This window comes from Hordeum vulgare, chromosome 5H (assembly GCF_904849725.1).
Source record: "Hordeum vulgare subsp. vulgare chromosome 5H, MorexV3_pseudomolecules_assembly, whole genome shotgun sequence".
Classification (NCBI taxonomy): Eukaryota; Viridiplantae; Streptophyta; class Magnoliopsida; order Poales; family Poaceae; genus Hordeum; species Hordeum vulgare.
Genome location: NC_058522.1, coordinates 516,166,990 through 516,189,810, shown reverse-complemented (window position 1 = coordinate 516,189,810; position 22,821 = coordinate 516,166,990). Strand labels below are relative to the sequence as shown.

The 22,821-nt window shown below is 44.2% G+C and overlaps 1 protein-coding gene across 1 annotated transcript; it reads left to right on the top strand.

The window, feature by feature from the left end:
- The first annotated feature begins 7,457 nt into the window (after positions 1-7,457).
- LOC123398930 (noroxomaritidine synthase 2-like) lies at positions 7,458-9,072 on the top strand. The gene has a single exon (XM_045093371.1). It carries the CDS (start codon positions 7,490-7,492, stop codon positions 9,053-9,055), a length of 1,566 nt encoding a protein of 521 aa, XP_044949306.1. The 5' UTR covers positions 7,458-7,489; the 3' UTR covers positions 9,056-9,072.
- The last annotated feature ends 13,749 nt before the right edge of the window (positions 9,073-22,821 follow it).

The window sequence follows — 22,821 nt, the reverse complement described above, 5'->3', positions numbered from 1 at the left end:
ATGCATAAATGTAAGTAACACTGTAGTAGCATAGACTGATGATAATATAATGTCAACCTGTTTCTCCCAAGAGCTGCTCATCTCCACTCTCCTGCTACTTGTCCCTCTGTACTTCTACTGATCAAAGAATCCAACAGCGCTTCCCCCAAACTCGTCAATAATGCACATGTTACTTTCCTTCTTGGGTAACGCCCACAACTTGCATGACTATATCACCAGGACACATGGCCTGTCTGGGACTGGGATGCGGTAATTCATTATATGCGACCCCGCGGACGTCTGGCACATCTTCACGACAAACTACACCAACTTCCCCAAGGGAGCAGAGTTTGCCGTTATCTGTGTCATCATGGCTTGCAGCCTCTTCATCATAGATGGTGCACCGTCTCTTCGTCCGTGTGCAAAAATCCAGAGCGCGCTCAGCAGCCCACGGTTGGTTGCTAGTAAGGCGACTTGCTGTCGTGACAAGGTGGAGAATGGCCTTCTTCCATTGTTTTCCCACCTAGGAAGCACCGACACTCCGTTTGACATGCAAGAAGTGATTTCAAGTTTTATGTTTGACCTGGCTGCCACACCTCTCTTTGGCGTGGACCCTGGCCTCCCGTCCTTCTCCTCGGACATGTTGATGCCATCCATGGATGCCGCGGTCTCCATGGACACGGTCATGGATGTGGGATTTATCCGACACTTAATTCCAGGTTCTTGCTAGAAGGCAATGATGTGCCTAAACATCGACCCCGAGAGAAAGCTTCCTGCGGCCCACAAGGTTGCACCCATCGGCACCTATCGAGCGCAGGACAGTGGCTGCTGATGAAATCATGCCGAGTGGCCACGAGTTGCGTGCCGGGGACGCAATCCTTATTTCTCTCCACTCTATCGAGCGCAAGACAGTGGCGGCTAACGGTCTATGATTATGATGGATATAAATAAATATCACTATACTGATAATAATATCGACCACGATGGAAATAAATACAGACCACAATGAATAGGCCCTAATAACTTCAACAAAATCAGCTTCCATCACTGCTAATGTGACCGATCCCGGTAGCTTGGGGGAAGCAAACTCACTTTGTTTATATCCATCGTGATCAAAGATCGTTGCCTAAATTCAACTTTTAAGTTCCATGAAAAAGATACCAGTATTAGTAGCATTAAGGTTTATTAGTTGTCACGTTTTGAATTTGATAGTGACACAAAGGATATACTGTATACAGCTAACCATCAGGATAGATGCCCACCACCAAATAACCAAAAAGAGTGTTTCCTAGTCGGTAAGTGATCGACTACTGACCAACTGCTAATTAAGTACAGTTTGGAGACTTTTCTCGAGCGCACAACTCTTTTGCTAGAGCTAAAAATATATCTTATAATAGCTAGCTAATTGTTAGTTAGTCTACTTTACGAGGCAAAAGCGTGTGCACAGCCATGGACTTAGATCGAGGGAGCCTGTCTATAAATGAAGACATGGCCAAGTTGATTCCAGGATGCATAAATGTAAGTAACATTGTAGTAGCATATCCCTTGGAATGTCATGTTCTTCGCCCAAGCTCATTTAAGCTCGTGATGAACAGTGAAATCGATCACAAATGAAAAACTTCTGAATTTTTTTGGGTGTGAACATTGACAAATATATTCAGTTCTTGCAAAATTTCATCAGAAAATGACATTTATAGAAGTCATGAAATAAAATATAAATACTCCAAAGTGTTGTCGAAAATAACATTTTTGGATCCTTAAGTTTTTTTTTGCGAGAGTGGATTTTCAGCACCCACGTGCCAAGGCCCCATGTATGAACAGTAAGACCGAAATAAAAAGAAAAAAATCGAAAAAATCTGAAACTTTGCAAGATCAAAGATGACCAAACATTCTAGGTGCTTGCAAGTTTTCATGCCAAAACGACATTTGAGGAGCTCTACACAGGAAAAACATTTTAGTACTTCAAATTTTGAGCACTTTTAACACTGAAATCTGAAACTTGTTTGTACATCTTTCTCTACATGATATTTTGGCATGCAAACTTGTAAGAACCTACAAAATTTGATCATCTTATATGTTGCAAAGTTTTAGATTTGTTTCAAACTTGTTTCTATTTATTTATTCTACTGTTTATAGTGGGTGCCTAGGCACCCGGGTGCTGCTACACCTTTCTCTTTTTTTCTACGACTTTCACAAATGTTATTTTGTGATGAAATTTTATGAGATACGAGAACTTTTGCCAATGAGTACACCAAAAAAATAATATTTGTTTTAAAATTTTTAACTTTTTAATGTACTGTTCACCCAAGCTCATCTCCACTCTCATGCTACCTGTCCCAGCAGCGCTTCCCACAAACAGGCCAATAATGCACATGTTACTATCCTTCCTGGGTAACGCCCACAACTTGCATGACTATATCACTATGGTCCTTGCCGAATAAGGCCAAAACTTCAGGGCACATGACCTGTGTAAGACTGCGATGCGGTTATTCATCATGTGCGACCCTGCGAACGCCCGGCACATCTTCACGACAAATTACACCAACTTCTCCACGGGAGCAGAGTTTGCTGTCATCTTTGACATCATGGCTGGCAGCCTCTTCATCATCGATGGTGCACCGTCTCTTCATCTGTGTGCAAAAATCCATATTTTCAAAAACCATTTGAAATTCCAAATCTTGTTCATGTTTTCAAATTTATTCACGTTTAAAAATGCCAGAATTTGAAAATACAAGTTCAAAATTCCAATTGTGTACATTTTCCAAAAAGATCATGTAAAAAATGTTTACCGTATTAAATATTTTTTTCACTATATACAAATACATGTTCATCGTGTATAAAAGTTTTGTTAAGCGTACAGTTGAAAAGAGTTCATCGTATATTTTGAAAAGTGTTCAATGTGTATTTGAATAAAGTTCACCGTATACTTAGAAAATGTTAAGTGTTTATTTTAAATTACATTTTAAAATTTTGGGCAGATTTTGAAAAAAATCACAATTTTAAAAATTATTCATATTTAAGAATTGGATATTCATTTTTTTATTATGATTTCAAAACATTATCCACATTTTCAAGAAATTTTGTTCATATTTGTTTCCAAGAAGTATTGTAAAAGTAAAAAAAAAAAGCCGCTTTTAGTACTTTAAGAACAGCCACTTGGCAGGTTAGCATAGCTAACATGCGTGTGCCAGGTTGGAAGTTCTACACCCGTTGCAACGTGATGGAAATAAATATGGACCATAATGAATAGGCCTAATAACTTCAACAAAATCAGCTTCCATCACTGCTAAAGTGACCGGTCACGGTTTCTTGGGGCAAGCAAATTTGTAATAGTAGCATTAGAGTTTACTAGCTAGCACGTTTTGAATTTGATAGTGACACAAGGGATATATACAGCTAACCATCAGGATAGATATCCACCACCATATAATCCAAAAATTATTTCCTAATCGGTGAGTGCTTGGCGACTGACCAACTGCTAATTAAGTGCAATTTGGAGACTTTTCTCGAGAGTACAACTCCTTTGCTGGAGCTACAAATATATCTTACATTTTTTACAAATGCGGTAAATCAGGCCGGCCCATACTGATAATAATATCATTCATGATGGAAATAAATATGGATCATAATGAATAGGACCTAATAACTTCAACAAAATCAGCTTCCATCACTGTTAATGTGACCGATCCCGGTAGCTTGGGGTAAGCAAACTCTCTATGTTTATATCCGTCGTTCAACTTTTAAGTTTCATGAAAAAGACACCATATTTGTAATAGTAGCATTACAGTTTATTAGCTGGCACGTTTCGAATTTAGTATTGACACAAAGGATACATACAGCTAACCATCACGATAGATATCGACCACCAAATAACCAAAAAGACTATTTCCTAATCAGTGTATGCTTGGCTACTGACCAACTGCTAATTAAGTGTAATTTGGAGACTTTTCCGGAGCAACAAATATATCTTATAGCGGCTGTTAGAATAAATCCGAGGTGCACCGTCGATCATCCGAGGACCAAGCAATCACACGAGTACGAGATCGGGATTTGTTAACGAGGTTCATCGATATGGCCGCAGCTCCAGGGCGTGACTACGGACAGTCCTTCCCATGACACTATGGCAATACCCCACCCAGGCCGTCCTGGTCGACGGCACATGCCGCCGGCTGCCCCTATGCGTCTGTACTATTATGTTGGCATATCTTACGTTGTGTGACTAGCCCCGTTATATATGATAGGACTAGGATACAAGTGTTCTATTAGGACACAACGCCATTCCTACTAAACACAATAGAAGTACAAGTCCAGCTGTAATCTATCTTGTACACAATATTCAAGAGAACTCTAACAAACTCCATCTGTCGAATATTCTTCACCAGCTTAAATTCGTTTGTATGTCAAACTTCCATGTCCATTGGACTTGTGCTTATCCATGAGCATTGCTGCTACTCCAAACATTCCATATGACTCCACCTGCAACTTGTAGTCCCTTTTTTTCTTGACCACAGTCAACGCTCGAGTGAAATTAAGTTTCACATTACTCTAGTTTGCGCTCCAAACTTCCAAAGTATCTGTTTAATGGCATCACACGTCGATCACTGGCATGCATGAAAGTGAACAACTCACATATTGCGTGTCACAAATAAGAGTTACCTGAACTCAACATCACCGCTTTTTCTTGACCGCCTGTGTGAAACTTGAAGAAATTTCACCATTGCTTGTCGTCATCTCGAGTCAAATTCGCAGATGTCTGATCACATGTATGACCACCAGAGCCTTGGCCCGTCTCCATGTCCTGTGTGTACCGCACGCCTCGCTGCTATTACCGCGTCGAGCCTGCGCTGTGTCGATCGAGTCTCAAGGGTCGCGAAATCCTCACCACTCAAGCCCCACTGCAGAGTATCACCAATCATCGTCGATCAATGATGAGTATCATGTTTATATCGGGCTCGGTCCCGAACCACGTGTCACTTTCTTTTCCCGCTGAATAGGCTTCGACTCTGCGACGTCTTACGCCGTAGCCCCTCAATCCAGCTCCACCTTCACCATGACTCCTTGCTAGATGTGCACCGTCTTGAATCAACCCTGCGCCATAGTCTTGTCGAAGCCACACAAGCCGTCAGGCCTGCGTGACATATTTTCACGTCTAGAAGTCAGTCACCATTAGCATCACGCTCCTATATCGTCATCGCCGATCCCACCACCGTCTTTTGTACCAATCGATTTGCACCGGTCCATCAGACTGTCTAGTCCGACCCAACCAGACTTGTTCGACTAGATGACACACTCGAGCCTCGCAAATCATATTCCGTAAATTTCCATTCATCACATAATAATTTCATCATGGCTGACATGACTTCCCGTAATGTCTTCAAGCATACATGTTGTGCCAATAACTTTTTCACCCTTGTCAGTCATAACCTAAGGTTTTCACTTCCGTCGAACTCCTTCGTCTTAAACCTGATATCCATTGACGTCATGTTTCTTCGTATGGCTGATCCGTGAAAAAATATCCGAGCTAACAACGTGATGCCCAAGTACACGAACAGTCTCGACGTACTAATAGCAATTCCAACCAAAACAACCTTCTGGTCTTCAAGTCTGTAGCTCCATGACACAATCAACCCTAATACTAGCAATTCCTTATTAATGCCTTTTGCTAATTCCGATGGATGCCAACATAATGGATTTTTGCTTCACCAACTTGATCTGCCTTCTGCCTCGCTCTGTCACATGAGGACTCGGTCTTTTTTTTTCCAAACATATCTCAGGTCCGGATTGCTCTTGTCGTACGCGACTAGGGCTGGAAGAGAAGCTCGAGGCTTGTGAGCCATTCGTGGTCGATTCGTCTTTTAGCTCGACTCGAGATCGACTGGAAAATAAACGAATTAAGCTTCAACACTTTATACAGCTCGAATGAAAAACGAATCGATCTTGAGCCAAGACTAGCTCGCTCGATTTTAGCTCGATAGCTTGAAAAATATCTTTATGCTAAGTGATAATATCATGTATTAAATGGAATTAAAATAATTTATTACCATATATGTTGTCCATGGGTTTCTCCACTTTTTATTTACTAACAAACGTAGAGGCTTAATTAAATGCAATGAAGATTTAGGCCTTGTTATGGTATTTGGCCCATAATTCTTCTTCCAAATTATATGTCTGAATCATTATCTTATTTTGAGACTACTTTTGGTTGTGAGAAAATAAGTCAAACTACTTTGATTTTTGAAAAATTATCATCGTCTTGATATAGAATGTTATTTTTAGTGTTTTCTATAATGCTTTGAGCCTTATCTAATTAGAATAATCATCATAGATTTATAAGTTTTGCATACTCAGCTCAAAACTAGCTCGAGATCGAATCGAGATCGTTACAAGCTGAGCACGAGTCATGTTCTACAATTCGACCTTGAGTTTCACTTAGTCTGAGCTCGCTCGACTTTTAATATGAGTTGAGTTTAGTCAACTCTAACTCGCTCTAACTCGCTCGAACATGACTCGTTTGCAGCGTTATACGGGACTTGATCCGACACACGTCTTGGTCTTCCGCAGCCAGCGCCCATAGATCAATCCGACCGGCACAAGTCTTGGTCTTCCGCAGCCAGCGCCCATCGATCAATCCAACCAACCTGATGTCATGTCATGTCTGCCCCGTGTAATGCGCCGCCACCGCTGCTTCACACACTCACTTCGTCACGCCTCATGCTGCCATGCGCGCATGCGCCTTCCTATACGCTCGCCCAATCGATCAGCAGATCGATTGGCCCGATCAATCAGCAGATCGGTCGCCGCACGTCTCACCAGGTGGTGTATCACGCACACGCGCCTCCTGATCGCTCTCTTGGATCTGACGACGTCTCCTAATCTCTTTCGTTCGCTGCTCGCTGACGATGATCATGACATCAAATCTTTCTCCTTTAGATCAATCCTCAGCAACTTGAAACAACCTAGCTCTGATATCACATATTAGAACAAATCTAAATGCACCGTCGATCATGTGAGGATCAAATAATCACACGAGGACGACACCGAGATTTGTTAACGAGGTTCATCGATATGGCTACATACCGAGGGCCTGACTAGGGATGCTCCTTCCCATGACATCGTCATAATACCGCACCCTGGCCGCCTTGGGCGCCGGCACACGCTGCCGGCTCCCCTGCGCGCATGTGCTACTATGTTGCCATAGGATACATCCGTGTGTCTAGCCCATTATACATGAAAGGCCTAGGATAGAAGTGTCCTATTAGGACACGACTTCATATCCTACAAAACACAATACAACTACAAGTTCAAATGTTACCTCCCTTATACATAATATTCGACACAACTCTAACAGTGGCTAGCGAATTGTTAGTTAGTCTACTTTACAATGCAAAAGCGTGTGCACACCAATGGAGTTAGGTCGAGGCAACTTGTCTATAAATGAAGACATCCCCATGTTGATTGCAGGATCCATAAATCTAAGTAGTACTATAGTAGCATATCCCCCACTACCCTCATGATAATATTGTCAAGTTGTTTCTCGCAAGAGCTGCTCATCTCCACTCTCGTGCTACTTGTCCCTATGTACTTGTACTTCAAGTATAGTAGTAGATCGAAGAACCCATCAGTGCTTCCCACAAACTGGCCAATAATGCATATGTTACCTTCCTTCCTAGCCAACGCCCGCAACTTGCATGACTATCTCACCAAGGTCCTTGCCGAATCAGGCCACAACTTCAGGGCACATGGCCTGGTTGGGACCGGGATGCGGTTACTAATCACCTGCGATCCTACGAATGTCCGACACATCTTCACGACAAACTACACCAACTTCCCCAAGGGAGCAGAGTTTGGCGCCATTTTTGACATCATGGTTGGCAGTCTCTTCACCATCGATGGTGCACCGTCTCTCCGTCCACGTGCAAAAATCCAGAGCGTGCTTAGCAGCCCACTGTTGGTTTCCAGTATGGCGACTTGCTGTCATGACAAGGTGGAGAATGGCCTTCTCCCATTGTTTGCCCACCTAGCAAGCACCGACACTCCATTTGACATGCAAGAAGTGATTTCAAGGTTTATGTTTGACCTGGCTGCCACACCTCTCTTTAGCGTCGACCCTCGCCTCCTGTCCTTCTCCTCGGACATGTTGATGCCACCCATGGATGCCGCGGTCGCCATGGACACGGTCATGGAGGTGGGATTTATCCGACACTTAATTCCAGCCTCTTGCTGGAAGGTAATGAGGTGCCTAAACATCGGCCCCGAGAGAAAGCTTCGTGCAGCGCACAAGGTGCTAAGAAGATTTGCTGCGGAGATGATCAAGGAGAGGAATAAGATCACTCTCAATGGAGGAAGACGTGCATTGAGTAATGATGAGGAACACGAGGATATTCTATCTTCCTACATCAATGACCCAGACTACATCAACACTGACTTGCTGCATGCGGTGCTCCTCAGCTTCATGCTTGCTGGTCGGGACACGGTTGGTACCACTCTACCATGGGTCCTCTACAACCTCATCCTAAACCCTGACATTGTGTCAATTATTCGTAGTCAACTCTCACCCATTGCATCACGCAAAGCACCCATGGGCCCGGGTGCTATGATGATCTTTGAGCCGGAGGATACAAAACCTCTGGTCTATCTCAGAGCTGCCTTGTACGAGACTCTTAGGTTGTATCCATCGGCACCTATCGAGCGCAAGACAGTGGCTGCTGATGATATCATGCCGAGTGGCCACGAGGTGCAGGCCGGGGACACCATCCTTATTTCTCTCTACTCCATGGGGAGAATGGAAGACCTGTGGGGTAGCGATTGCCTTGAGTATAACCCAAATAGGTGGTTGTCGGAGGATGGCAACACCCTGAGGTACGTCCCATCTCACAAGTTCTTGGCCTTCAACTCGGGCTCGAGGATCTGCCCAGGCAAGGAAATTGCGGTTATGCATATGAAGACTATAGTCGCAACCGTGTTGTGGAACTTTGATGTGGAGGTGGTGGCAGGGCAGATCATCCAGCCTAAGCCGTCTTGTATTCTACAGATGAAAAATGGATTTATAGTAAAATTGAAGAAGCGAGAATTGTAACTTTATGCTCTCCTTATATTTAAATTACTTTAGGGTCATTCGTGGTTCTTTCAAGGCTTGGAATCTCAGTATTGTATTTATATACATGGCTTGCTATTTATATGATAAAATAACTGGGATATATATTTATATTTATATCTATTATTTGCACATATTTTCCATTGAGTCGGGAAGATGGATGGCTTGTCTCTCAAGAATTTTCTGTTTGCCTTGGACGAGAAGTGGGCATAGTTGGCCAGGATGTGGCTGTGACTTGTGTTTTGTGTTGTTGACTCACTCATGGTTTTTTACTTAAAATCAATCGAGAGGCCATACCTAGATCATTAACATTTTTGGTTGATTGAGCGGTATGTAATCGGATGAGTTTACGTCGTTATTGAAGTTGAGTGAATGACTGTGCACCACCTCCATGACCATTCGCCATCATTGAGTCCACCTGTCTACTCTAGTGGTACCACTCTATAGACATCATTGACAAGAAAGAGGTAGAGACGAAGCCATCAAATGTATGGTAAGCGTATATGTTATATAGTTGGCTTTGATATATGGTATTCCTTAGATAATTTTTTTCACTAACGCTTTTCGATTATCAATTATTTTTTACGAAAATGTTTATCACATGTGGGCTCAACATCCATGTGCAAGGAGAGTCATAAAGGATGTACATTTCTTTCTTCTGTTGCTACCAGCGTACGACCGCGATTGTCCTAAATATACACCACGGTCAAAGTTTTAAAAAACGGGTTATTGCAAATAACATCATAAGTGTTAACGGGTATATTTGACGCGCTAAAGCGCATTAAATGATCCTAAATGGCTTAGCGTGATCCCCTCCGAACAGTGTAGCACCACGGAGCGTGATATTTAAAACTCAGAGCACTATACATAATAGTATGGATTATTTTGGATATAGATATGAATTAGAACATATAAGAACTAATAATAACTTCAACAAAAATAGCTTCCTTTGTTGCTTCTGTGGCAGGTTTACAAGCGAGAACCAATCACTCCATATTTTTAACCATCACGATCATAGATCCTTGTGTCAAAACGTGAATGTTGATGTAAGTTATCTTCAAATACACACGTTTGTAATAATAGTATGGATTATTTTGGATATAAATATGAATTAGAACATATAAGAACTAATAATAACTTGAACAAAAATAGCTTCCTTTCTTGCTTCTGTGGCAGGTTTACAAGCGAGAACCAATCACTCCATATTTTTAACCATCACGATCATAGATCCTTGTGTCAAAACGTGAATGTTGATGTAAGTTATCTTCAAATACACACGTTTGTAATAGTAGTATTAGTGTCCATTACTAACTAGACACTAGATTAACAAAGAATTTGGTTCTTTTCGTTTGAAGACCAATTCCTTTTTCACGGTTTCTATGCCCACCCTTTTATGTAGGGATGGGAATAAAAAGCAAACACCGATATCGTACCACATGAATTCTGTATTTTTTCAGTCAATACCTAAAATAATTGTTTTGATATCTGATTAACTAGACTAACATGTGATGATCTCAGTTGTTAGCAGTTAAGTAAAACCCCAAAGTAACATGCCCACATTTATCTATTATTCCCGACTCAGATAGATATTCCTTGCATGATGGAGGAGCTGCGTGACTGCTACTTCTATAAGAAAATATTTCTATTATATATTAGAGCATCTACAGTCGGACTTAAAAAAATCCGACCCCTCAAACGCCCGCGGGTGCGTCCATTCTGTGTCCGGGCGTGTCGGTTTTGAGGCCTTACTTTTTCTCCCATGCAACCGCACTTCTCATATTGTTTCTCATATGTTAGGTCACCTGCACATGATTTATGCACAAGAAGAGATAGAAAGAAAAGAATGAATGAAGAAAGAGAAAAGGTTGTCTGATGTGGGGCCGCGTCCTACGTGGCGGACTGATGGGGCATGCCCGAACGCGTCCGTCAGCCAGCCCTCAAATCGTCTTTATATTTAAGATGGATTTGAGGGATGCTGGTGAGTCTGAGCGCTTAAGACGGGTATGAGGGATCCGGTTGGATCGTGCTTTTATGATCGGCCACTGACCGGTCGGTCTACCCGGACGTTTGAAACGGATATAAGGGGTTTAGTTGTAGATGTTGTTTGGTGTATGCCCACTCGAATCAACTAGTTTCCATATAGGGACCCTAGCTATCAGTTAATTATTCCTAGCTTAGCATTCATCGCAGGTTCGATCGACATTGGATAGAGGATCGCAATGGATATAAGATACTTGTCATTTCATTCTTCGCTTGCTGTCGGCCTATGATTATGATGGATATAAATAAATATCACTATACTGATAATAATATCTACCACGATGGAAATAAATATGGACCACAATGGATAGGCCCTAATAACTTCAACAAAATCAGTTTCCATCACTGCTAATGTGACCGATCCCGGTAGCTTGGGGGAAGCAAACTCACTATGTTTATATCCATCGTGATCAAAGATCGTTGCCTAAATTCAACTTTAACTTCCATGAAAAAGATACCGGTATTAGTGTTAGGTAACGTAGCATAAATTCAAAATTTTCCTACGCATGTTCAGATCTTCCTATGGAGAGACCAGCAACGAGAGAGGGGTAAGAGCATCTTCGTACCTTTGAAGATCGCTAAGCGGAAGCGTTGCTAGAACGCGGTTGATGGAGTCGTACTCGCAGCGATTCCGATCTAGTGCCGAACAACGGCACCTCCGCGTTCAACACACGTGCAGCCCGGTGACGTCTCCCGCACCTTGATCCAACAAGGAGGAGGGAGAGGTTGGGGAAGAAGACCAGCAACACGACGGCGTGGTGTTGGTGGAGAGACGAGGTCTCCCGGCAAGGCTTCGCCAAGCACCGGCAGAGAGGAGGAGGGAGAGGGCAGGGCTGCGAGAGAGAGATTAAACCGTGTCTCAAACAGCCCCGAACCTCATCTATATATAGGGGAAGGGGGAGGGGGCGCAGCCCTTAGGGTTCCCACCCCTAAGGGGTGCGGCAGCCCTCAGATGGGGAAGGGGTGGCGGCCAGGGCAAGGGGGAGGGGTGGCGCACCCCTCTGGTGGGCCTAAGGCCCACCTAAATTAGGATTCCCCCCCTCTTTTCCTTTCCCCTGCGTCATGGGCTGAGTGGGGAGGCATACCAGCCCAACTAGGGGCTGGTTCCCACCCCCACTTAGCCCATCTTACCTCTTGGGGTCGCAGCCCCCCTTCGGTGGTCCCCCGGGACCACCTCCGGTGGTCCCGGTGGTCCCGGTACGTTACCGGTGATGCCCGAAACACTTCCGGTGTCCGAAACCATCCGTCCTATATATCAATCTTTACCTCCGGACCATTCCGGAGCTCCTCGTGACGTCCGGGATCTCATCCGGGACTCCGAACAACTTTCGGTAATCTCGTATAACAATTCCCTATAACCCTAGCGTCATCGGACCTTAAGTGTGTAGACCCTACGGGTTCGGGAGACAGGCAGACATGACCGAGACACCTCTCTGGCCAATAACCATCAGCGGGGTCTGGATACCCATGGTGGCTCCCACTAGCTCCACGATGATCTCATCGGATGAACCACGATGTCAAGGATTCAATCAATCCCGTATATGATTCCCTTTGTCTGTCGGTATAGAACTTGCCCGAGATTCGATCGTCGGTATACCTATACCTTGTTCAATCTCGTTACCGGTAAGTCTCTTTACTCGTTCCGTAGCACGTCATCGTGTGACTAACTCCTTAGTCACATTGAGCTCATGATGATGTTCTACCGAGTGGGCCCAGAGATACCTCTCCGTCACACGGAGTGACAAATCCCGATCACGATTCGTGCCAACCCAACAGACACTTTCGGAGGTACCCGTAGTGCACCTTTATAGTCACCGAGTTACGTTGTGATGTTTGATACACCCAAAGCACTCCTACGGTATCCGGGAGTTGCACAATCTCACGGTCGAAGGAAAAGCTACTTGACATTAGAAAAGCATCAGCATACGAACAATACGATCTAGTGCTAGGCTTAGGATTGGGTCTTGTCCACCACATCATTCTCCCAATGATGTGATCCCGTTATCAATGACATCCAATGTCCATGATCAGGAAACCATGATCATCTATTGACTAACGAGCTAGCCAACTAGAGGCTTGCTAGGGACACATTGTGATCTATTCATTCACACATGTATTACTGTTTCCTGTTAATACAATTATAGCATGAACGATAGACGATTATCATGAACAAGGAAATATGATAACAACCATTTTATTATTGCCTCTAGGGCATATTTCCAACAGTCTCCCACTTGCACTAGAGTCAATAATCTAGTTACATTGTGATGTATCGAACACCCATAGCATTATGGTGCTGATCATGTTTTGCTCGTGGAAGAGGTTTAGTCAACGGGTCTGCAATATTCAGATCCGTGTGTACTTTACAAATATCTATCACTCCATTTTGGACATGGTCCTGGATGGAGTTGTAGCGGCGCTTGATGTGCTTCGTCTTCCGGTGAAACCTGGGCTCTTTGGCTATGGCAATGGCTCCAGTGTTATCACAGAAGAGTGTCATAGGACCCGACTCGCTTGGAACCACTCCAAGGTCGGTGATGAGCTCCTTCATCCAAATTCCTTCATGAGCCGCTTCTGAAGCAGCTATGTACTCCGCTTCACATGTAGATGCTGCCACGACTTCTTGCTTGCTGCTGCACCAGCTCACTGCCCCACCATTCAACACATATACGTATCCGGTTTGTGACTTAGAGTCATCCGGATCTGTGTCGAAGCTAGCATCAACGTAACCCTTTACGACGAGCTCTTCGTCACCTCCATAAACGAGAAACATTTCCTTAGTCCTTTTCAGGTACTTCAGGATATTCTTGACCGCTGTCCAGTGTTCCGCACCGTGATTACTTTGGTACCTCCCTACCAAGCTTATCGCAAGGTTTATGTTAGGTCTGGTACACAACATGGCATACATTAGAGAGCCCACGGCTGAAGCGTAGGGGACAGAACTCATCTTCTCTCTATCTGCTGCCGTGGTCGGCGACTGAGTCTTACTCAATCTCATACCTTGCAAAACTGGCAAGAACCCTTTCTTTGAGTTTTCCATATTGAACTTCTTCAGTATCTTGTCAAGGTATGTACTTTGCGAAAGACCTATGAGGCGTCTCGATCTATCTCTATAGATCTTGATGCCTAATATGTATGCAGCTTCTCCAAGGTCCTTCATTGAAAAACTCTTGTTCAAATAGGCCTTTATGCTCTCCAATATCTCTATATCATTCCCCATCAATAATATGTCATCCACATATAGTACGAGGAAAGCTACAGAGCTCTCACTCACTTTCTTGTACAGACAGGCTTCTCCGTAAACCTGTATGAACCCAAACGCTTTAATCACCTCATTAAAGCGAATGTTCCAACTCCGAGATGCTTGCACCAGCCCATAGATGGAGCGCTGGAGCTTGCACACTTTGTTAGCACCTTTAGGATCGACAAAACCTTCTGGTTGCATCATATACAACTCTTCCTTAAGATTCCCGTTAAGGAACGCTGTTTTGACGTCCATTTGCCAAATTTCATAATCATAAAAGGCGGCAATTGCTAACATGATTCAGACTGATTTCAGCTTCGCTACGGGAGAGAAAGTCTCTTCGTAGTCAGCTCCTTGAATTTGTCGAAAACCCTTTGCGACAAGTCGAGCTTTGTAAACGGTTACATTACCGTTTGCATCAGTCTTCTTCTTGAAGATCCATTTATTTTCTGTGGCTCGCCGTTCATCGGGCAAGTCCACCAAAGTCCATACTTTGTTCTCATACATGGATCCTATCTCGGATTTCATGGCCTCAAGCCATTTGTTGGAATCCGGGCCCGCCATCGCTTCTTCATAGTTCGAAGGTTCACCGTTGTCTAACAACATGATTTCCATCACTGGGTTGCCGTACCACTCTGGTGCGGAGCGTACCCTTGTGGACCTTCGTGGTTCAGTAGTAACTTGATCCGAAGCTTCATGATCATCATCATTAACTTCCTCTTCAGTCGGTGTAGGCACCACAGGAACAACTTCTTGCGCTACGCTACTTTCCTGTTCGAGAGGGGGTGTAATTACCTCATCAAGTTCTACCTTCCTCCCACTTACTTCTTTCGAGAGAAACTCTTTCTCTAGAAAGGATCCGTTCTTGGCAACAAACGTTTTACCTTCGGATCTAAGATAGAAGGTATACCCAATAGTTTCCTTAGGGTATCCTATGAATACGCATTTCTCCGCTTTGGGTTCGAGCTTTTCTGGTTGAAGTTTCTTCACATAAGCATCGCAGCCCCAAACTTTAAGAAACGACAACTTAGGTTTCTTGCCAAACCACAGTTCATACGGTGTCGTCTCAACGGATTTAGACGGTGCCCTATTTAAAGTGAATGCTGCAGTTTCTAATGCGTATCCCCAAAATGATAGCGGTAAGTCGGTGAGAGACACCATAGATCGTACCATATCTAATAAGGTGCGATTACGACGTTCAGACACTCCGTTGCGTTGCGGTGTGCCAGGCGGCGTTAGTTGTGAAACGATTCCACACTTTCTTAGGTGTGTGCCAAATTCGTGACTCAAATATTCTCCTCCACGATCAGATCGTAGACATTTAATTTTTCTGTCACGTTGATTCTCAACCTCACTCTGAAATTCCTTGAACCTTTCAAACATCTCAGATTTGTGCTTCATCAAGTAAATATACCCATACCTACTCAAATCATCGGTGAGAGTGAGAACATAACGATAACCACCGCGAGCTTCAACGTTCATTGGACCACACACATCAGTATGTATTATTTCCAATAAGTCGGTGGCTCTCTCCATTATTCCTGAGAATGGAGTCTTAGTCATCTTGCCCATGAGGCACGGTTCGCATGTGTCAAATGATTCAAAGTCAAGAGACTCTAGCAGTCCATCAGTATGGAGCTTCTTCATGCGCTTAACGCCGATATGACCAAGGCGGCAGTGCCACAAGTATGTGGGACTATGATTATCAACTTTGCATCTTTTGGTACTCACACTATGAATATGTGTAACATCACGATCGAGATTCATCAAGAATAAACCATTCACCAGCGGAGCATGACCATAAAACATATCACTCATATAAATAGAACAACCATTATTCTCTGACTTAAATGAGTAGCCGTCTCGCATTAAGCAAGACCCTGATACAATGTTCATGCTTAAAGCTGGTACTAAATAACAATTATTAAGGTTTAAAACTAATCCCGACGGTAGATGTAGAGGTAGCGTGCCGACGGCGATCACATCGACCTTTGAACCATTCCCGACGCGCAGCGTCACCTCGTCCTTGGCCAGTCTCCGCTTATTCCGCAGTTCCTGCTTTGAGTTGCAAATGTGAGCAACAGCACCGGTATCAAATACCCAGGAGCTACTACGAGCGCTGGTAAGGTACACATCAATAACATGTATATCATATATACCTTTAACGTTGCCGGCCTTCTTGTCCGCTAAGTATTTGGGGCAGTTCCGCTTCCAGTGACCTTTTCCCTTGCAGTAGAAGCACTCAGTCTCAGGCTTGGGTCCGTTCTTTTTCTTCTTCCCGGCATCTGGCTTACCGGGCGCGGCAACAGCTTTGCCGTCTTTCTTGAAGTTCTTCTTACCCCTGCCTTTCTTGAAACTAGTGGTCTTGTTGACCATCAACACTTGATGCTCCTTCTTGATTTCTACTTCTGCAGACTTGAGCATCGAGTACAACTCGGGAATAGTTTTCTCCATCCCTTGCATGTTGTAGTTAAGCACAAAGCCTTTGTAGCTTGGTGGGAGAGACTGGAGGATTCTGTCAATGATAGCATCATCCGGAAGTTCGACTCCAAGTGAAGTCAGACGACCGTGTAACCCAGACATTTTGAGTATGTGCTCACTGACGGAACTGTTCTCCTCCATCTTACAGCTGAAGAACTTGTCGGAGACTTCATATCTCTCGACACGGGCATGAGCTTGAAAAACTAGCTTCAGCTCTTGGAACATCTCATATGCCCCGTGTTGCTCAAAACGTCTTTGAAGCCCCGTTTCTAAACTGTATAACATGCCACACCTAACCAGAGAGTAGTCATCACTCCGCGCTTGCTAGACGTTTAGAACGTCCTGGGCTGCTGCGGGAGCGGGAGGGTCACCTAGCGGCGCATTAAGGACATAAGCCTTTTTAGCTGCTTCAAGGATGAGCTTTAGGTTGCGAACCCAGTCCGCATAGTTGCTACCATCATCTTTCAGCTTGTTTTTCTCTAGGAATGCGTTGAAGTTGAGGTTGACGTTGGACATCTACAATATTTATAAAGACAACTTTTAGACTAAGTTCATGACAATTAAGTTCATTTAATCAAATTAAGTATGAACTCCCACTTAAATCGACATCCCTCTAGTCATCTAAGTGATGCATGATCCATGTTGACTAACCCGTGTCCGATCATCACGTGAGACGGACTAGTCACCATGGTGAGCAACTTCATGCTGATCGTATTCAACCATACGACTCATGTTCGACCTTTCGGTCTCTTGTATTCGAGGTCATGTCTGTACATGCTAAGCTCGTCGAGTCAACCTAAGTGTTTCGCATGTGTAAATCTGGTTTACACCCGTTGTATGCGAACGTTAGAATCTATCACACCCGATCATCACGTGGTGCTTCGAGACAACGAACCTTCGCAACGGTGCACACTTAGGGGAATACGTTCTCGAAATTTTAAGAGGGATCATCTTATTATGCTACCGTCGTTCTAAGCAATAAGATGTAAAACATGATAAACATCACAATGCAATCATATAGTGACATGATATGGCCATTATCATCTTTGCTCATTCGATCTCCATCTTCAGGCATCGCATGATCATCATCGTCACCGGCGTGACACCATGATCTCCATCATCATGATCTCCATCATCGTGTCTCCGTGAAGTCGTCACGCCAACTACTACTATCACTACTACTATGGCTAACCGTTAGCAATGAAGTAAAATAGCAAGCACATGGCGTTGCATCTCATACAATAAATTAAGACAACTCCTATGGCTCCTGCCGGTTGTCATACTCATCGACATGCAAGTCGTGAAACCTATTACAATAACATTATCATCTCATACATCATACATGCAACATCACAACTTTGGCCATATCACATCACATGTCAAACCCTGCAAAAACAAGTTAGACGTCCTCTAATTGTTGTTGCAAGTTTTACGTGGCTGATTTGGGTTTCTAGCAAGAACGCCTTCTTACCTACGTGACAGCCACAACGATGATATGCCAAAGCTATTTACCCTTCATAAGGACCCTTTTCATCAAATCCAATCCGACTAGAGTAGGAGAGACAGACACCCGCTAGCCACCTTTATGCACGATGTGCATGTTTGTCGGTGGAACCAGTCTCACATAAGCGTACGTGTAAGGTCGGTCCGGGCCGCTTCATCCCACAATACCGCCGGAAAAGAATAAGACTAGTAACGGCAAGCAAATTGACAAACCATCGCCCACAACTTTTGTGTTCTACTCGTGCATAGAATCTACGCATAGAAAACCTGGCTCGGATGCCACTGTTAGGTAACGTAGCATAAACTCAAAATTTTCCTACGCATGTTCAGATCTTCCTATGGAGAGACCAGCAACGAGAGAGGGGTAAGAGCATCTTCGTACCTTTGAAGATCGCTAAGCGGAAGCGTTGCTAGAACGCGGTTGATGGAGTCGTACTTGCAGCGATTCCGATCTAGTGCCGAACAACGGCACCTCCGCGTTCAACACACGTGCAGCCCGGTGACGTCTCCCGCACCTTGATCCAGCAAGGAGGAGGGAGAGGTTGGGGAAGAAGACCAGCAACACGACGGCGTGGTGTTGGTGGAGAGACGAGGTCTCCCGGCAAGGCTTCGCCAAGCACCGGCAGAGAGGAGGAGGGAGAGGGCAGGGCTGCGAGAGAGAGATTAAACCGTGTCTCAAACAGCCCCGAACCTCATCTATATATAGGGGAAGGGGGAGGGGGCGCAGCCCTTAGGGTTCCCACCCCTAAGGGGTGCGGCAGCCCTCAGATGGGGAAGGGGTGGCGGCCAGGGCAAGGGGGAGGGGTGGCGCACCCCTCTGGTGGGCCTAAGGCCCACCTAAATTAGGGTTCCCCCCCTCTTTTCCTTTCCCCTGCGCCATGGGCTGAGTGGGGAGGCATACCAGCCCAACTAGGGGCTGGTTCCCACCCCCACTTAGCCCATCTTACCTCTTGGGGTCGCAGCCCCCCTTCGGTGGTCCCCCGGGACCACCTCCGGTGGTCCCGGTGGTCCCGGTACGTTACCGGTGATGCCCGAAACACTTCCGGTGTCCGAAACCATCCGTCCTATATATCAATCTTTACCTCCGGACCATTCCGGAGCTCCTCGTGACGTCCGGGATCTCATCCGGGACTCCGAACAACTTTCGGTAATCTCGTATAACAATTCCCTATAACCCTAGCGTCATCGGACCTTAAGTGTGTAGACCCTACGGGTTCGGGAGACAGGCAGACATGACCGAGACACCTCTCTGGCCAATAACCATCAGCGGGGTCTGGATACCCATGGTGGCTCCCACTAGCTCCACGATGATCTCATCGGATGAACCACGATGTCAAGGATTCAATCAATCCCGTATATGATTCCCTTTGTCTGTCGGTATAGAACTTGCCCGAGATTCGATCGTCGGTATACCTATACCTTGTTCAATCTCGTTACCGGTAAGTCTCTTTACTCGTTCCGTAGCACGTCATCGTGTGACTAACTCCTTAGTCACATTGAGCTCATGATGATGTTCTACCGAGTGGGCCCAGAGATACCTCTCCGTCACACGGAGTGACAAATCCCGATCACGATTCGTGCCAACCCAACAGACACTTTCGGAGGTACCCGTAGTGCACCTTTATAGTCACCGAGTTACGTTGTGATGTTTGATACACCCAAAGCACTCCTACGGTATCCGGGAGTTGCACAATCTCACGGTCGAAGGAAAAGCTACTTGACATTAGAAAAGCATCAGCATACGAACAATACGATCTAGTGCTAGGCTTAGGATTGGGTCTTGTCCACCACATCATTCTCCCAATGATGTGATCCCGTTATCAATGACATCCAATGTCCATGATCAGGAAACCATGATCATCTATTGACTAACGAGCTAGCCAACTAGAGGCTTGCTAGGGACACATTGTGATCTATTCATTCACACATGTATTACTGTTTCCTGTTAATACAATTATAGCATGAACGATAGACGATTATCATGAACAAGGAAATATGATAACAACCATTTTATTATTGCCTCTAGGGCATATTTCCAACAGTCTCCCACTTGCACTAGAGTCAATAATCTAGTTACATTGTGATGTATCGAACACCCATAGCATTATGGTGCTGATCATGTTTTGCTCGTGGAAGAGGTTTAGTCAACGGGTCTGCAATATTCAGATCCGTGTGTACTTTACAAATATCTATCACTCCATTTTGGACATGGTCCTGGATGGAGTTGTAGCGGCTAATTGTTAATAGCGGAGTTGTAGCTGGAGCTAAAAAGATATCTTATAATAGCTAGCTAATTGTTAATTAGCCTACTTTACGAGACAAAAGCGTGTGCACATCAATGGACTTAGATTGAGGGAATCTGTTTATAAATGAAGACATTGCCATGTTGATTACAGGATGCATAAATGTAAGTAACACTTTAGTAGCATATCCTTTGGAAAGTCATGTTCTGCTCCCGAGCTCATCTGTGCTCGTGATGAACAGTGAAATCGATCACAAATGAAAAACTTTTGAAAAAATTCTGATTTATTTTTGGGTGCGTACATTGACAAATGTACTCAGTTCTTGCAAAATTTCATCAGAAAATGACATTTGTAGAAGTCATGATAAAAATATAAATACTCCCAAGAGTTGTTGAAATTAACATTTTTGGAGCCTTAATATTTTTTTTTGCGAGAGTGGATTTTCAGCACCCGGATGCCAAGCCACCCTCTATGTACAGTAACGACAATAGAAATAGAAAAAAATCGAAAATATCTGAAACTTTGCAAGAACAAAGATGACCAAACATTCTAGGTGCTTGCATGTTTTCATACCAAAACAAAATTTGAGGAGCTCTACACAGGAAAAACATTTTAGTACTTCAAATTTTGAGCATTTTTAACACTGAAATCTGAAACTTGTTTGTACACCTTTCTCTATATGATATTTTGGCATGAAAACTTGTATGAACCTACAAAGTTTGATCATCTTATATGTTGCAAAGTTTCAGATTTTTTAAACTTGTTTCTATTTTTTAATATACTGTTCATATAGGGCGCCTAGGCACCAGGGTGTTGTTACACCTTTCTCTTTTTTTGCTACGACTTTCACGAATGTTATTTTGTACTGAAATTTTGTGAGCACTGAGAACTTTTGCCAATGTGTACACCAAAAAAATAAGATTTGTTTTATTTTTTTAACTTTTTAATGCACTGTTTACCCAAGCTCATTTGAGCTCTGAGCTCACAAAAACCACGTCCCCCCACTACACTCATGATAATAATGTCAACCTGTTTCTCCCATGAGCTGCTCATCTCCACTCTCCTGTTACTTGTCCCTGTGTACTTCTAATGATCAAAGAATCCAGCAGCGCTTCCCACAAACTGGCCAATAATGCACATGTTACTTTCCTTCCTAGGTAACGCCCACAACTTGCATGACTATATCACCATGGTCCTTGCCGAATAAGGCCACAACATCAGGGCACATGGCCTGTCTGGGACTCGGATGCGGTTATTCATCATGTGCGACCCTGCGAACGTCCGGCACATCTTCACGATAAACTACACCAACTTCCCCAAAGGAGCAGAGTTTGCCGTCATCTTTGACATCATGGCTGGCAGCCTCTTCATCATCGATGGTGCACCGTCTGTTCGTTCGTGTGCAAAAATCCAGGGCACGCTCAGCAGCCCATGGTTGGTTGCTAGTAAGGAGACTTGCTGTCATGACAAGGTGGAGAATGGCCTTCTCCCATTGTTTGCCCACCTAGCAAGCACCGACACTCCGTTTGACATGCAAGAAGTGATTTCAAGGTTTATGTTTGACCTGGCTGCCACACCTCTCTTTGGCATGGAGCCTGGCCTCCCGTCCTTCTCCTCGGACATGTTGATGCCACCCATGGATGCCATGGTCGCCATGGACACGGTCATGGAGGTGGGATTTATCCGACACTTAATTCCAGGTTCTTGCTAGAAGGCAATGAGGTGCCTAAACATCGGCCCCGAGAGAAAGCTTCGCGGGGCCCACAAGGTTGCACCCATCGGCACCTATCGAGCGCAGGACAATGGCTGCTGATGAAATCATGCCGAGTGGCCACGTGGTGCAGGCCAGGGATGCGATCCTTATTTCTCTCCACTCTATCGAGCGCAAGAGAGTGGCTGCTAATGATCTATGATTATGATGGATAAAAATAAATATCACTATACTGATAATAATATCGACCATGATGGAAATAAATAAGGACTACAATGAATAGGCCCTAATAACTTCAACAAAATCAGCTTCCATCACTGCTAATGTGACCGATCCCGGTAGCTTGGGGGAAGCAAACTCACTTTGTTTATATCCATCGTGATCAAAGATCGTTGCCTAAATTCAACTTTTAAGTTCCATGAAAAAGATGCCATTATTAGTAGCATTAAGGTTTATTAGCTGTCACGTTTTGAATTTCATAGTGAGACAAAGGATATACTGTATACAGCTAACCATCAGGATAGAT